This window comes from Bombina bombina, chromosome 5 (genome assembly GCF_027579735.1).
Source record: "Bombina bombina isolate aBomBom1 chromosome 5, aBomBom1.pri, whole genome shotgun sequence".
Taxonomy (NCBI): Eukaryota; Metazoa; Chordata; class Amphibia; order Anura; family Bombinatoridae; genus Bombina; species Bombina bombina.
Window position 1 is genome coordinate 371,373,121 of NC_069503.1, and position 18,409 is coordinate 371,391,529.

Consider the following 18,409-nt stretch of genomic DNA (forward strand, 5'->3'; position numbering starts at 1 on the left):
TGGGGCGTCCTGGTGGATTTTTAATGGATTTATGTAACTTTGGTATCCAGTAGAAGACTGGTGTTTTTGGTTTATGATTATACAAGAAACCAAACTCTTGGCTTGTAATCAAATTATTTCTACGTGCTTCATTTAATAGAAAAAGAAGTTCATTGTGAGATCTATGAAATTCCTCAAAAGAAGATTTGGCATATTGAGTTTCATCAAGTAATTGCCGCATTGCTTCTTTAATGTAGTATTCTTGAGTAAGAATGACAACATTACCCCCCTTGTCGGCCGGTTTTATGACCAATTCCTGATGATTAATCATTTCTTTAAGGGCTCTTCGTTCAGATTTAGTAAGATTATCATTGACAATCTTTGTAGTTTGGACTTGTGTCAGCTCCTGAGAGACATTTTGAACAAAAACCGAAATATTTGGAATGGAGGAAAAAGAGGGTATGTAAGTGGATTTTTTCTTTAAATCTGTTTTTGGAAGGATATCTGTAATTTCATTACTCTGTTCATAGAGAAGAGTCTCTAGACAATCCAAAGTATCCCTCTCTTTTCTACAGGCCAGATCTACTTGTATTTTTGGCGTCATTATCTTTTTTAAAGCGAGTTTTCTTGCAAAAAGATGTAAATCCTTGGTGACTTCGAATAAATCTAGACTATTAGAAGGGCAAAAACTAAGTCCCTTTTCCAGTACTTTTATATGTTCGCGATTTAGGGGGAATGAGGAAAGGTTGACAATACCCATTTTGTGAGAGGGGGGCTGAGGGCCCAAAAGTGAATCACTTTCCTCTTCTAGTTGTATCTCATGCGATTTCTGGTCATCATATATTGGCCCTGATGTCGTCTGTTCCCCCTCCCTCTTCCTTCTCTCCTCTCTTGGGATTGCCCTCCCGTGCCTCCTCCTCCCACCTCGTCTAGTCCTACCCCTAAAGGGTGCATACGTTGGTTATTTGAGTCACTATTTTTATTTTCACCATCAGAATCCATATCAGAATTATCTGTACCTGAATCATAATAATTTCTTGTATTGATTCTATTCCTATATATATAGATTTTATTTCTCCTGTAGTCTTCTTGATCCCTTATTAATTTCCTCCTCTTGCGTGTTTTTAGTTCCCCTTGCAATTTTTCTATAAGTTTTTGTGTCTCTTTATTTAATTTCTCAAATGATGTGTCAACTTATGCTTGTTTACATCTTGGTGGATGGGAAGATCAAATTGTCTTTGGTGAGCATTCTGACATAGTTGAGGCGCATGTAGCCCTCTGGATCAGATATGTGGATGATATCCTCCTGCTATGGGACGGCAGTGAGGAGGATCTACTTAAATTTGTTTCCCTCCTGAATAAGAATAATCTAAATATCTTCTTAACGTGTAGTTATGATTCTAGTACTATTAATTTTTTGGACTTAAAAATTAGTAAGAACGAAGGTAAAATTGAAATAGAAGTTTTCCGAAAGCCGACTGCAACTAATAGCCTTCTCTTGGGAATGAGTCACCATCCTGAAAATCTTAAGAGGGGTATCCCCTATGGGCAATTTCTGCGGTTACGCAGAATTTGCTCTAGAGACCAAACTTTTAAACAACAGGCAAAAGATATGGCGACTCGTTTTTTGGAGAGAGGCTATTCAAAAAGATGCGTAAAAAGAGCACTCTATAGAGCATCTCAGCATCAAAGAAAAGATCTGCTGTATAAAAAGAAAACCAAAAGTGAGAATGTGGAAGACACTAAAATCAGATTTATTACTAAATATAATGCCCATTGGAGTAAAGTTAAAAGTATTTTAAACAACAACTGGCATTTGCTGACTAATGATTCTACATTACACCAACATGTGGGGGATTATCCCCTTATGACAGCAAGGAGACCTAACAATTTGAAAGATCTCCTTGTCAAGAGCGAATTTAACAAAGTGCCTACATGTAACTGGTTAGAACGTAATGCCCAAAAAATAGTCGGCAGTTCCCCCTGTAATCACTGTGTCTGCTGTCAATTCGTGCAAAAAACTAAGACCTTTAGCACGAATACAGGAGTCACATATAAAATCAATTCATTCATTAATTGTTCCACAAAAGGAGTCATATATCTTCTCTATTGCTCGTGTAAATGTTTTTATGTGGGTAAAACTTTTAGAGAATTACGCTCCCGCATTACAGAACATAGAGACGATATAAAGGACTTCAATATTGATAGCCCAGTGGCGAGACATTTTGCTCAATTTCACAAATCAAAAATTGATTAACTTCGTTTTATTGGAATAGAATCAGTTAAACTGAGCATGCGTGGGGGGGACATTGATAGAATTCTTTTACAAAAAGAAACAAGATGGATGTACAAACTGAACACCCTATCTCCCAATGGCTTAAATGAAAAATTGGAATTTGCTTCCTTTTTAGGCTAATTCCTTATACCTTACTTTGTCTGCACATCTCCATTTATTTCTATATATGTATAGAATATGGGATCTCAAAAGTAATAAGATCAAAATAAATCAAAATTGTAAATACATACTATTATGATGAGCTAAATCGCACATATCTGTTGTTAGAGTAATTTGACACACATAACATTATAATCAAGTATTGTCTTTTTAAATATTGCACAATGGTGTATTAAAATAAAATTGTTTTTTAGTATATTTTGTATATATGAACTGTTGCGGATGTGTGTGTGAGTGAGTATCTGAAACATTGAAGTGTATCCAATCAATTTCTGCTATGGAATACTTCACCTTGGTCACTTGAGAAGCCCTGCATTTAGCTGTACTTAAAAGTAACAATTGCAAAGACATTGTAACAGCGGCTAACTGTGATTGACACGAATTTCATCAAATGAAAAAGATTCTGGAAACCGGCATCCAATAAAAAGGCTGGTAATCAAGGTGTCGTTAGCACCTGGAAGAAGCTCCATGCTGCACTGACTGAAGGAGCGAAACGAGCGTTTGGACTCATCGTGCTTGGCAGCCCTTACAGCAGATCCCCTGCTCATCCTGACTTACCCCTGATGTTTGGACGCTCTAAGAACGAGGCAGCTAGGAGGGGCGACCGCGTGAACAAATACAGGTAGAATATGTTATACGCATCTGTACACCGAATACTACCGTCTTAAAAGAAAACAGCACCTGTGAATAAAGACGCGTGTTTCTATTGCTCCTCCTATGCTATGCCTTTAAAGCACTATTTGACTCAGTAACAATTGGGGTTCAAGTCTGAAGTAACTGGTCTCTATACACCGGGGACTGTATAACTGCATCCATTTTTTGCATTAACGCTGCACCTATTGGATTACAAATATCTGCAAGTCTTAAACGGACTGTTTTTGGTCTATTTCCCCTGGTGCACCAGATAATAACTTTTTGGCCAGTACTTTTTAACACTGTTTTGTGTGGGATCCACTGTATGAATGTGAATGTGTGTATTGTGCATTTAGTTAATAAATATTTATACCGTTTTTGACATACAAGCTTTTGTTGTGTATTTATTTAATTTTACAGTTGTGCTGGATTTACCTAGACTTTTGGGAATTTCTTATTGTGAAATCCCCACTTCCTTTTCTATGTTGTTTCGTTCTTGAAATGTGTACAGGATCTTTCCCTCTTGGGAGTAATAGTTCCAGTCCCAATAAAGGAACAATGTATTGGGTTCTACTCCAACCTGTTTGTGGTTCCCAAAAAAGAGGGAATTTTCAGACCAATTTTAGATCTAAAATTACTTAACAAATTTCTCAGAGTGCCGTCCTTCAAGATGGAGACTATCCGTACCATCCTTCCTCTGGTCCAGGAGGGTCAATTCATGATGACCATGGACCTAAAGGATGCGTACCTACACGTTCCCATTCACAGGGATCATCTCAAAGAGATTTTCCTATGTGGACAAACACTTTCAATTTGTAGCGCTTCCATTTGGCCTCACAACAGCTCCCAGAATTCTCTTAAAAGTCCTGGGAGCTCTATTGGCAGTAATCAGTCCCAGGGAGTTGCAGTGGCGCCCTATCTGGACGAAATTCTGGTCCAGGCGCCATCTTTACAACTAGCAGAATCTCATACAAAGAGCTTGTTATCTTTTCTTTGTTCCCACGGTTGATCAACATGGAGAAAAGCTCTCTTGTTCCGGCTACAAGAGTAATCTTCTTAGGAACCATCATAGATTCCCTATCAATGTAAATTTTTCTGATGGAGGTCAGAAGGGCCAAGATTCTTTCCGCTTGCCTGTCCCTACAGTCTGCGGTACGGCCATCAGTGGCCCAATGTAAGGAGGTAATTAGTTTGATGGTAGCTTCAATGGACATAGTTCCTTTTGCTCAGTTCCACCTGAGACCTCTACAGCTATGCATGGTCACCCAATAGAATGGGGATTATTTAGATCTATCTCAGAGGATTGTACTGGATCAACCAACAAGAGACTCCCTTCCGTGGTGGCTGTCTCAAGAACATCTGTCCCAGGGGACATGCTTTCAGAGACCCTCTGAGGTACTTGTGACCACGGACGCCAGCCTGATGGGTTGGGGAGCAGTCTGGGATTCGTTGAAGGCGCAGGGACTTTGGTCTCAGGAGGAATCAGCTTTCCCTATAAACATTTTGGAGTTGAGAGCGATCTTCAACGCCTTGGCCTCAACTGGCTCTAGTCCGGTTTATCAGGTTCCAGTTGGACAGCATAACCTCAGTGGCTTGCATAAACCTCCTGGGGGGAACTCAGAGTTCCTTAGCCATGAAGGAGGTGGCACAAATCATTCAGTGGGTGGAGGCTCACAGTTGCTGTCTATCTGCCATCCACATCCCAGGAGTGGACAATTGGGAAGCGGATTTCCTGAGCAGACGGACTTTCCACCCCGGGGAGTGGGAACTTTATCCAGAAGTGTTCTCAAGGTTAACAACCAAATGGGGGTTACTGGAATTGGATCTGATGGTGTTTCATCAGAACGCCAAGTTCCCAATGTACAGTGTGAGGTCGAGAGACACTCAAGCCTTTCTGATAGATGCCCTGGCAGTTCCTTGGAACTTCAGGTTGACATTTCTCTTTCCTCCATTTGCTCTCCTTCCACGAGTCATTGCCCGGATCAAGCAGAAGAGAGCTTTAGTGTTTCTAATAGCACCTGCGTGACTGCGTAGGATCTGGTATACAGATCTAGTAGAAATGCCATCTCTACCCCAGTGGAGACTCCCTCTTAGGAAGTACCTTCTACTTCAGGGGCCCTTTCTTCATTTAAATCTTGTTTCTCTGAAGCTGACTGCTTGGAGATGGAACGCTTGATTTTGCTAAGCGTGGATTTTCCGAATCGGTCATTGAGACCATGATTCAGGCTCGTAAACCTGTCACTAGAAAGATTTACCATAAATGTCTTTTTTGCTGTGAGACTAAAGGATATTATTATAGTAGAGTCATGATTCCAAGAATCTTATCTTTTCTCCAGGAAAAAGATAAGATTGAGCCTATGCATTCCATAAATATTAAGTTATTATCTTGGAAGGTTTTGTTTCTTACTACTAGTTCTCTGCTCAGAGGGTTTCTGAACTCTCAGCTTTGCAGTATGACTCTCCTTATCTCATATTTCATGCAGATAGTAGTTCTTCGTTCCAAATTTGTTTCTTTCTAAGGTTGTTTCGGACAGAAATATTAATCAGGAAATTGTTGTTCCTTCTCTCTGTCCTAATCCTTCTCATATAAAACGTTTGTTACACAACCTAGATATTGTGCGGGTCCTTACATTTTATTGCAGACTACTAAGGAATTTCGTCAGGATTGTTTGCTTTTCTGGAAAACTTAGAGATCAGAAAGCTACTGCCACTTCTCTTTCTCTCTGGTTGAGAAGTATTATTTATTTGGCTTGTGAGTCTGCTGGACAGCAGCCTCCTGAGAGAATTACAGTTCATTCCACTAGGGCTGTTTCTTTTTTTGGGCCTTTCAAGAATGAGGTTTCTATAGAACAGATTTGTAAGGCTACGACTTGGCCTTCTTTGCACATTTTTCTTTTGGGAGAAAGGTTCTTCAAGCGATGGTGCCTTCTGTTTAGGTTTCCTGTCTTATCCCTCCCTAATCATCTGTGTCCTCTAGATTGGGTATTGATTCCCAACAGTAATTGATGATTCCGTGGACTCAGTGTGTCTTAAGAAAGAAAACAAAATTTATGCTTACCTGATAAATGTATTTATTTCTTGACACAGTGAGTCCACGGCCCTCCCTTGTTTTCAGACAGTTTTTATATAAACCTCAGGCACCTTTACACCTTGTGTTATTTCTTTGGTCGAATGACTGTGGGTTGTGGGAAGGGAAGTAATACTTAACAGCTTTACTGTGGTGCTCTTTGCCTCCTCCTGCTGGCCAGGAGTGATATTCCCAACAGTAATTAATGATTCCGACCGTGGACTCACTGTGTCAAGAAATAAATACATTTATCAGGTAAGCATACATTTTGTTATTTATATATACATACACACACACACTATGTCTGGGTGTTTTAAAAAAAAAAAAATATGAATATTTTATTCTGCATCATGAAACATATAAATATATATACACACTATTGTTGTGTTGAAGAAAATCTATATGATATTGATATATATATATATATATATATATATATATACACACACACAGTATCCCACAATAGTGAGTACACCCCTCACATTTTTGTAAATATTTTATTATATCTTTTCATGTGACAACACTGAAGAAATAACACTTTGCTACAATGTAAAGTAGTGCGTGTACAGCCTGTATAACAGTGTAAATTTGCTATCCTTTTAAAATAACTCAACACACAGCCATTAATGTCTAAACCAAAAAGTTAGTACACCCCTAAGTGGAAATGTCCAAATTGCCCCAATTAGCTATTTGCCCTCCGCGGTGTCATGTGACTCGTTAGTGTTACATGGCTGTCGTCCCAGAAGGAAGCCTCTTCTAAAGATGATGCACTAGAAAGCCCGCAAACAGTTTGCTGAAGACAAGCAGACTAAGGACATGGATTACTGTAACCATGTCCTGTGGTCGGATGAGACCAAGATAAATTTATTTGGTTCAGATAGTGTCAAGCGTGTCTTGCCTACAGTCAAGCATGAGTACTGCCAGCACTAGGGTGCTACAGCTCATTGAGGGAACCATGCATGCCAACATGTACTGTGATATACTGAAAAAGAGCATGATCCCCTCCCTTCAGAGACTGGGCCACAGGGCAGTATTCCAACATGATAACAACCACAAACACACCTCCAAGACGACCACTGCCTTGCTAAAGAAGCTGAGGGTAAAGTTGATGGACTGGCCAAGCATGTCTCCAGACCTAAACCGTATTGAGCATCTGTGGGACATCCTCAAACGGAAGGTGGGGGAGCACAAGGTCTCTAACATTCACCATCTATGTGATGTCATCATGGAGGAGTGGAAGGAGACTCCAGTGACAACCTTTAAAGCTCTGGTGAACTCCATGCCCAAGAGGATTAAGGCAATGCTGGAAAATAATAGAGACCACATAAAATATTGACACTTTGGGGCCTATTTGGACATTTCCACTTAGGGGTGTACTCACTTTTGTTGCAAACGGTTTAGACACTAATGGCTGCTGTGTGTTGAGTTATTTTGATGGGGCAGCAAATTTACACTGATATACAGGCTGTACACCCACTACTTTACAATGTAGCAAAGTGTAATTTCTTCAGTGTTGTCACATGAAAAGATATTATAAAATATTTACAAAAATGTTAGGGGTGTACTCACTTTTGTGGGATACTGTATATACACACACATATACCTGTAACAAGATGTACATTGTAGTACACCTGGATAGATATACTATACGTGGATAAAACATTTCTTTATATATACATATACACACACACTATGGGGCCTATTTATCAAGCTCTGTATGGAGCTTGATGCCCCAAGTTTCTGGCGAGCCTTCAGACTCGCCTGAAACACCAAGTTATGAAGCAGCGGTCTAAAGACCGCTGCTCCATAACCTGTCTGCCTGCTCTGAGGCCGACGACAGCAACCAACCCGATCAGATACGATCAGGTTGATTGACACCCACTGCTAGCGTCCGGGAATCTGCAGGGGGCGGCATTGCACAAGCAGTTCACCAGAACTGCTGGTGCAATGCTGAATGCGTATGCTGTCAGCATTCAGCGATGTCTGTTGGACATGATAGCCCCCCCCAGTCTTAATGTTTTAAAAAAATATGAATATTTTTTTCTGCATCATAAAGCATATAAATATATATACACACTATTGTTGTGTTGAAGAAAATCTACATGATATATATATATATATATATATTATTTTTTTTAAATCATGAGAACAATTACATATATAAATTTGAATAACTCACTGGACTGTAAGAGAGTATCTCCCTGGCAGTCAACTAAAATAGCTTCCTTAGGACAGAGATCTAGCTGAAGCAGCAACGGGGTGAAGGAATGTTGCACTGCCAGTGTATGCACCATTCATATATTATGCAGGAGGAACAAACTTGACACTAACTACAGGGAGAGTGATAGTACCCACTACCAGCCGTACACACCGGCCCAAGTAGGGGGCACCTATTGGCGAACAGGGGCCACCTACTCAGGGTCCTTGGACATGTTTTGGCAAGCAGTTGCGCTTTTCTTAGTGCATGGGAGCCTATTAGCAAGCAGGGGTCACTTTCCTAGGGTGCCTATGCTTTTAAAGCTGAAAAAACCCTAGGCAGATGGGATTTAATGCTGAAAAAGTCCTAAAATAACAATTTAACTAGATGTATATATATATATATATATATATATATATATATATATAATTATGATAATTTATTTGTATAGTGTCGCATAATTCAGTTGAGCTGGGTACAGAGATAGAGGTATACAATGACAAGGAATTGTGATAAAATACAAAATGTAACAGACTAAACAAATCTAGTACAGGAGGAAGAAGGCCCTGTTCCATAGAACTTATAGTCTACCAGTTGAAGGTGCAGAGAAATAAGGCTTGGAGTAGCTTGTCACATGGGTTGTAGTTGCAGTAGTGAGTCAAGAATTATTTTGGTTAGGATGAAAAACATAGGAGAGATGGTAAGCCTCTCTGAATAGGCATGTTTTAAAGGAGCGTCTGAAGCTATACAAGGTTGGAGACAGTCTTATGGAGCAGAGTAGAAAGTTCCAGAGGACAGGAGCAGCATGTGAGAAGCCTTGGAGGCAGGAGTGGGACGTAAAGATAATACGAGTGGAAAGACATAGATCAGAGGTTGATCAAAGAGGATGGGTCGGGGAATATTTGGAGATGAGAGAGAAAATATAGTTGGTAATGAGGTTGTTGAGCGCTTTGTATGTTAGGGTTAATACTTTAAATTGTATTTTGGAGTGTATGGGGAGCCAGTGTAGAGACTGGCATAGCGGAGCAGCTGATGTAGATTGGTGACTTTGGTGGATGAGTCTAGCTTAAGCATTCATAATAGATTGACGGGAGGAGAGGCTGTATTTTGGAAGGCCATTTAGAACTAAATGGCAATAGTCAATGCGTGACAAAATGAGGCAATGAATTTAGTATTTTTGTAGGTTTTTTGAGTAAGGAACGAATTCTATAAATTTTGCATAGATGTGCAAGGCAGCATTTGTTAAGTGCTTGTATATGTGGGGTGAATGTGAGTTCTGAGTCAAGACAGCTGCCCTGGGGTGAGATGTTGAGAATAGAATATCCGACTGACAGAGAAATGTCAGGTGTCGGATATCTTGAAGAGTGTGGGGGGGGGGGGATTAACTCTCTCTAACTGAGAGAGGCAAAGGATCAGAAGATATGCTATTAAAGGAAACTGAAAACGAACGGTTTGAGAGATATAGTTCAAACCAGGAGAGCATTGTGTCTCGGATGCCAAAAGAAAGTAGGATATTTATGAGGAGAAGATGGTCAACTGTGTTGAAAGCAGCGGATAGGTCAAGAAGAATTAGTAAGGAGTAGTGGCCTTTGCTTTAGCTGATAACAGGTCATTTGTTACTTAAGTGAAAGGGGTTTCTGTTGAGTGTTTTGGGTGGAAACTAGATTGTAGTAGATCAAGTAAGGAGTTAGTTGGTAGAAATTGAGTTAGGCATTTATAGACCAGTTGTTCCAATAATTTGGAAGCAAAGGGAAATAAGGAGACTGGTCGATAGTTAGAAGGGGTGGAGGGTTCAAGTGAGGGCTTTTCTAGGATTGGTGTGATTGACACATGCTTGAATTTATCAAGAAATGTGCCAGCGGTAAAAGACTGGTTAAAGGGACAGTCTACACCCATATTGATATTTGCCTATATGTTAGATAAAGTTCTGATTGTTCTAACTCACCCCCTCTACCGTAACCAGTCTGCTTCAAAAATGGAGTTATTCCTAATCCAAATTCAGATTATAAACATTATAAATGGCCGACTAGCTCCGCCTATTAACTGCATCATAGACTCTCCCTTGAAAAGCTCCAATCAAAATTAGATCACCGATTCAAAACAGGATCGCGCTCTTTTTGTTTCGCACATGCGCACCTTCTGAGGAACAGAAAAAAACGGAACCAAAATCTATTTGAAATTTGCACACGGATCCATTTAATTAGTGTACAGTCAATGCATAGTGTAAGTATATAGAAAAGTGTCCCTTTCTCTTACAAACTGACTACCTCTACATCACTTCCGTATATAGGAGCATGCGTGTTTACACGTTAATGACGTAGGTGGTTGAACGTGCATGAGTATGAGATCCAAAGAGAAGGGGAGTTCAAGGTAGGAGGAGAAGGGAATGGGTGGAGTTTGTCTCAAATCAAAGTTTGGATTTCGGAGATCTCTGTTTGTAAAGCCGACTCATTAGGGTAGAGGGGGTGAGCTAGGAAAATCTGAACACGATCTAAGGTATAGGCTAATGTTAAAACGGGTGTAGAATGTCCCTTTAAAGAGGTGAGTTAGCCAGGGGTTAGTGAAACAGAGAGAGAGGGAAGAAGTTGTAAAGGAATAGGATTAAGTGGGCAAGATGTGAGATGAGCAGAAGATATGAGTACAGAAACTTCTTCCTCTGTTACAGAAGAAAAGTAACAGAGGGCTTTTCTAATAGAAGGGGTAGGTAGGAGGGCTGGCTTTGAGGCGAGTGAGGTATAGAAATCTGTTCTAATGGTGTCAATTATATGTTTGAAGTGAACAGCAATAATCTGAGCAGTGCATTTGGTAGTGGGCGGTGGTGCAGGTGGACATAGAAGGGAGTTAAAGGTTCAGAATATATGTATCTAAAATTGCTAAACAACCATTGTTTCCCATATCAGACCCTGACAGTTTGTTGTTCATTTTTTTAACATATATTTTACTGAATAGCCATTTGAAACACTGACTGTCTTTTTTAAAAAAATGTTCACCTGACAACCCTAGCTATAGGTAAAATAAATTATCAGTATTTCAAAGAGCATTCTAAGGAATGTGTCTTGAAAAGAAGAGGACTTGAGTCTGGTATGACCATAAAAGATATTTCCCATTTAAATTATTAGGTTTAGCTAATCCTTATATTTTGCTAAATCATGTGTCTTTGTGATTGTGGTATCCAATGAGGTTTAAAAGCACAACATACATACAATACATACATACACAACAGGGGTTTATCCTTTTCTTTGATACAGAGAGTTCTCTAACTTACAACTACAAATAGATTTTTAATCCTTAATGCCATTTCTTAAGGGTTAGATATACTGCTCAGTACAGCAGTTTCTAATGGAATCAATCCTTCCTCAGCAGAAATAAAACCATTTAAAGTGCAGTGGGGGTATATTTTCCATCTTAATGGGAGTAGAGGCCACTGCTTCATTCATTACTTGTGGGAATTAAGAACCTGCCCACCAGGAGGAGGCAAAGACACCCCAGCCAAAGGCTTAAATATCTCCCCCACTCCCCTCATTCCCCAATCATTATTTGCCTTTTGTCACAGGAGGTTGGCAGAAAAGTGTCGGAAGATTCTGAGTAGTCTCTTATGGAGTGTAGTACTCTTCGAAATGGGGCGGGAATTTCAAGTAGCCTGTCAGCCTCTCAGTGAGAGCATGGGTGAATGTTAGAGTCCGGAAATGCAGGGAGAGTCTTTCTGTGAACCCATCCCGACTCAGTTTAACAGCTCCATTAGCAATCAGCGTTGATGTGTTTCGCTGCTTGCTTTTCTTCTCTCAAGTCCATGTCAGGAACGATGCTACTACCCTGTCACACTTGAAAGGCCATGTTCCTGTTCCACGGCATTGATTCTGGTAAGATTGTTTCCTTTATATATATATTTGATAATGTAAGAAGACAGGGTCACAGTGTGGCTCATTTTATCTTTATAGAATCTAGGGCAATACCCCCGGAAGGGGGTTATTGAACAGGGGGGATTTTATTTTACATAATATTGTTTATTGTGTTTTTTACTGCATTTGTGTGAGATGAGGCTCTGTCAGTGTGGAACACAGTTCATTAGAGAGAGATTGAAGCAGGCTTTTTTGGCGCGTCTCTCTTGAGTGCAGGGGCGGTCCTGCATGGCACTCTATGTGACCGGTTGGGGCCCCTACAACTTCCTCTTTCTCGACCTGCGTTCGGAGGAGACGAAAGCTGTTTCTTGTAGTCCGGGTCATAGGAGGTGGTGAGTGCCCTGGCCATTAGGATATAAAGGTGCCTTTTATATTTTTGATCAAGTCCATAATAAAGGTGCAAGCTATGAAGGACCTTTGATATGTTAGAGGATACTCCCTCTTTATCTAAACCCATTAACTGTGTATATTCCAGTCGATCCACCTACGCAACTCTGTTCCACATGCTTTGACAATATTGCTATTTCCAAAAAGAATAAAGTATTTAGTACAACTGAGCCGTCCACCTCTGAGGGTTCTCCGCCCCGTGAGGTGCGTTCCCTGTGATCATCTCTGATTACACAAGCAGTTCCCCAGGGCCCTACTAATCGTCCTGTGGGAGGGGCCCTTTGGCTCCAGACTTTGCCGATCAATTACAGACGGCGGTTTCTGTGGCCAATAATGCAATGCCTCGCCCTACTAAGCGCAAGCGGAAGGTACGGCACTGCTATCAATCTCAGGGGTCTTCGACGACTCTGGATGTCTCTGACAGACTATCCGCTGAGGAGGACACCTCTGACTTATCGAAAGATGTCGCTTCTGGGTCGGAATCAGCTACTTCTAGGCCTCCGTCCATGGAGTAGCTAGATTTTAAAATTAAGATGGAGCATTTACGCTTTCTGCTGAAAGAGGTGCTTGCTAGGTTGGAGATTCCGGAACCAAAACTTCCGGAGGAACCTTCGATCCCTAAACTGGATAGGGTTTATGAGAACAGGGTAGTGCCCCAGGCCTTCCTGGTTCCAGTCAAGATGGCTAACATTATTAAGAATGAAAGGGAGAAACTTGGTTTGCATTTTTCCCCCTCTTCTTCTTTTTAAAAAGCTTTTCCCCGTTCCAGTTGCGCAGCTTGAAGTGTGAGGAACCGTCCCTAAGGTGGAGGGTGCTATCTCCACGCTCGCTAAGAGAATGACTATTCCTCTATCCAGGAACCCATGGATAAAAAGATGGAATTCATGTTGCGGAAGATGTTCCAACTCACAGGGTTTGTTTTTCAACCGGGGGCGGTAGTCACTGCGGTGGCTGGTGCGGCTACCTACTGGTGTGACGCTCTATCACCAATGGTTGAGGTGGAGACTCCTCTCAATGAGATTCTAGAATGAATCAAGGCCTTAAGAGTGGTGCATTTGTTTATTTGTGATGTTAACATGCAGATTATCCTCCTGAACTCTAAGACTTAGGGTTTTTCTGTTTTAGCCCACAGGGCTCTGTGGCTAAAGCCGTGGTCTGCTGACATGACTTCTAAGTCTTGTTTGCATTCCCTCCCATTCAAGGGGAAGGTTTTGTTTGCCCCGGGCCTGGATTCTATGATATCTATGGTCACGGGTGGCAAGGGTGCCTTCTTGCCTCAGGATAAGAAGGCTAAACCTAAGGGGTCTACTTTTCATCCCTTTTGTATGGACAAGTCTCAGCACCAGCAGCCTGCAGCAAAGTCGGAGCAATCCAAGGGATCTTGGAAGCCAGCTAACTCTTGGAACAAGTTCAAGCAGAACAAGAAGCCCGCCGAGTCAAAGTCGGCATGAAGGGGTGGCCCCCGGTCTGTCCTCGGATCATGTAGGGGGCAGACTATCTATTTTTGTGGAGGCCTGGAGAAGAGACATTATATAGACCCTTGGGTTATGGAGGTTGTATCCCAGGGTTACAGGATAGGTTTCAAGTCTTATCCGCCCAGAGGCAAATTCCTCCTGTCAAACATATGTTCAAGACCAGAAAAGAGAGACGCCTTCCTGGGGTGTGTGAGGGATCTCTCATCTCTCTGGGTAATCGTCCCAGTCCCTCCAGCAGAAAGAAGTCTGGGGTATTATTCAAACCTTTTTGTGGTCCTAAAGAAGGAGGGCACGTTTTGTCCAATTTTGGACGGAAAGGCCCTAAACAAGTTTTTGTCAGTTCCATCATTCAAGATGGAGACGATCAGGTCAATTTTGCCCTGGTTCAAGAGGGACAATTCATGATGACTATAGACCTGAAGGATGCTTACCTTCACGTTCCAATCCACACGGATCACTTCAGGTTTCTAAAATTGGCATTCCTGGACCAGCACTTCCAGTTTGTGGCCCTTCCGTTTGGTCTGGCGACTGCCCCAAGAGTCTTCACAAAGGTTCTGGAAGCTCTACTCGCAGTAGCAAGAGCCAGAGGAATTGCAGTGGCACCTTATCTGGATGATATCCTGGTCCAGGCTCCGTCCTACAGTCTTGTGGAGGATCACTCAAGAGCTCTTCTCCTTCGGTCCCACGGGTGGAATATAAACGAAGGAAAGAGTTCATTGGTCCCCAGCAACAGGGTGGAATTCTTGGGTACGATATTAGATTCTTCAGCCATGAAGATATTTTTGACAGGTCAGAGACTTTGCAAGCTTGCGTCCAACTGTCTAGCTCTTTAGACATCCTCCAGGACATCTTTGGCCAGGTGTATGGAGGTGTTCGGGCTCATGGTATCCAGCATAGATGTCATTCCATTCACCAGGTTCCATCTCAGACCTCTTCAACTGTGCATGTTGAGACAATGGAACGGCAATCATTCAGATCTGTCCCAACAGATATCTCTAAACAGACCGGTGAGGGAGTTTCTATCTTGGTGGACCCGACCGGGGCAGTTGTCTTAAAGACCATCCTTTTTGAGACCATCCTGGGAGATTGTGGCCACAGATGCAAGTCTATCAGGATGGGGAGCTGTTTGGAGTGCCAGAAAGGCACAGGGCAGATGGACTCGAGAAGAGTCGAGTCTACCTATAAATATTTTGGAACTTCGAGTGATATTCAACGCTCTGAGGGCTTGGCCCCTTCTGGGGTCGTCCCAATTCATCAGATTCCAGTCAGACAACATTACCTCGGTGGCTTACATAAACCATCAGGGGGGGGCGAGAAGCTCCCTAGCCATGAGGGAAGTATCTTGGATTCTGGAATGGGCAGAGACTCACAATTGTTCGCTCTCAGTGATCCACATTCTGGGTGTGGACAACTGGGAAGCGGATTTTCAGAGCAGACAGACGTTTCATCCAGGGGAATGGTCCCTCCATACCAAAATGTTCGCAGAGATCTGCAGCAGATGGGGGACGCCGGAGATAGATCTCATGGCGTCCAGACTCAATTGCAAGCTACCCAGATACAGGTTGCGATCCAGGGATCCCCAGGCAGAACTGATAGATGCCTTGGCAGTACCCTGGGACTTCAACATTATTTACATATTTCCATTGTTGCCTCTTCTACCTTGGGTAGTGGCCAGCATCAAGCAGGAGCAAGCTTGGTTTATTCTGATTGCTCCAGCGTGGCTGCAGAGGATGTGGTTTGCGGATCTTGTGGCGATGATGTCATCTCCGCCGTGGAAGTTACCTTGTTGCAGGGATCTGCTGGTTCAAGGTCCCTTTCTACATCAAAATCTCGATTCTCTGAGGCTGACTGCATGGAGATTGAATGACTAGTCTTAGCCAAGAGAGGATTTTCGGAAAAAGTGATTGACACTCTTGTTCAGGCCAGGAAGCCAGTCACTCGACGCATCTACCACAAGGTGTAGAGGACCTACTTGTCCTGGTGTGAGGAACGAGGATATCCCTGGCATAAGGTCAAGGTATCCAGGATCTTGGCCTTTCTCCAGGATGGTCTGGATAAGGGTCTTGCCGCTAGTTCCCTAAGAGGACAGATCTCGGCATTATCTGTACTGTTGCATAAGAAACTTGTGGAGCTTCCTGACATTCCGTCTTTTGTTCAGGCTCTGGTCAGGATCAGGCCTGTCTTCAGGAATCCGGCTCTTCCTTGGAGCTTAAACTTTGTTCTTAAGGTCTTGCAGAGGGCTCCGTTTGAGCCTATGGGGCCCATTTATCAAGCTCCGAATGGAGCTTTGTGGGCCCGTGTCTTCAGACTCGCCAGAAACACTAGTTATGAAGCAGTGGTCTAAAGGCCGCGGCTCCATAACCCTGTCTGCCTGCTCTGATGAGGCGGACAGGAATCGCCGGAAATCAACCCGATCGAGTACGATCAGGTTGGTTGACACCTCCCTACTGGTAGCCAATTGGCCGCGAGTCAGCAGGGGGCGGCATTGCACCAGCAGCTCTTGTGAGCTGCTGTTGCAATGTTAAATGTGGAGAGCGTATTGCTCTCTGCATTTAGCGAGGTCTTGCGGACCTGATCCGCACTGTCGGATCAGGTCTGCAAGACCTTTGATAAATAGGCCCCTATGCATGCACTTGATATTAATTTTTTTCATGGAAAGTGCTATTATTACTGGCTATTGCATCGGCAAGCAGAGTCTCTGGATTGGCGGCCTTGCAATTTGAGCCTCCCTACTTTGTTTTTCATGCCGATAAGGCTGTTCTCTGCACTGGATTGGGATTCCTTCCCAAGGTGCTGTTGAGTCGTAACATCAATCATGTAATAGTATTTCCTTCTTTGTGTCCTAACCCTTCTTCTTCGAAGGAGATTTTACTTCATAATGTGGTCGTGGTTCGGGCTTTGAAGCTTTATCTTCAGGCCACGAAGGAGTTCAGACAGACGTCGTCCTTATATGTTGTATATTCAGGGAAGCCTAGGGGGCAAAGGGCCTCTGCCACTTCTCTATCTTTTTAGTTGAGGAGTATGATCCATCTGGCATATGAGACAGCGGGACACAAGCCTCCTCAGAGGATTACGGCTCACTCGACTAGAGCTGTGGCCTCTTCTTGGGCCTTTAAGAATGATGCTTCTAAGGCAGCCACTTGGTCTTCCTTACATACTTTTGCAAAATGTTATATATTTGACATGTTTGCTTCGGCGCAAGCAGCTTTTGGGAGAAAGGTTCTGCAGGCTGTGGTGCCCTCAGTATAGGGTCCGCCTCCTTTTACCCTCCCATTTTTTCATTCAGTGTCCTCTAGAGCTTTTGTATTTGTTTCCACAAGTAATGAATGAAGCAGTGGACTCTTCTCCCATTAAGATGGAGAAAATAAATTATGCTTTCCTGATAATTTCATTTCCATCTGTGGGAGGAGAGTCTATTGCACCCACCCATTTCTCCGATGGGCAGACCTAAATTTTAAATCTTCTGGCACAATTTATACCCTGATATTTCTCCTACTGTTCCTTGTTCCCTTGGCAGAATGACTGGAGGATGAGGGGAGTGGGGGAGGTATTTAAGCCTTTGGCTGGGGTGTCTTTGCCTCCTCCACTCTTCCCTTCCCACTAATGTATTAATGGAAGTAATCAGCCAATGAATATGCATACTGCAGTGTCAGTTGTGCATGATGTGAATTCCCTTCTTGTTTTACTAAAAAATTTAAATAGCATTTACTATTTGGTAAAATTAAGGTAAACTTGTATAATTACTGTTTCTCATTTCCTTTATTTAATGCATTAACTTTGTATGTCCTCTCATTTTTACCTAGGTGGAGAACAGGCCAAAACATTATGGAAGGGAGTACGTAAGCATTTTTAAATATTTAATTTTAAACCTTGCTAAAATATACACAACTCACATTCTGTCTCATCTCTCTTTCATTTGATTTCTCAAAGAGGTTAAAAAACAAAGACAAAAATAAATTATTCTTATTGTTTGCCATGTCAGTGCTATCATGTTAATTATAATTGTATTTTTTATTAACTTTTAAAAATGTTGTTTTAAAATTAGAATATGGTTTAAAACATGAAAAAAATGAAAACGCTATTACGAATAAAAGGGATAAAAAGAACACGTAGCTCACATCGCAAGCTATTTATTTTTATTTTTTTTATGTTTTTTTTAAAGAACATTTGTGCAATAGAGAAATTGTTAGCTGACTATAAATAGTTAATCAAAAGAAGTGGTTTGGGCTTTGAGGTTTTATAAGTGTTTTTTTCTCTTTAAGATAAGGTCTGATCAATTCAGTATTTTTACTATGCACTGCTTTTTCTCTTACATCT

General features: G+C 41.9%; 1 protein-coding gene across 1 annotated transcript in view; it reads left to right on the forward strand.

Annotated features, from left to right (window-relative positions):
• CHN2 (chimerin 2) overlaps nucleotides 1-18,409 on the forward strand; it is a 964,914-nt gene that overhangs the window by 482,918 nt on the left and 463,587 nt on the right. The window contains exon 4 of the mRNA XM_053714191.1: nucleotides 17,896-17,927. Coding sequence (XP_053570166.1) covers nucleotides 17,896-17,927 — 32 coding nt within the window. The remainder of the gene's footprint in view (nucleotides 1-17,895; nucleotides 17,928-18,409) is intronic.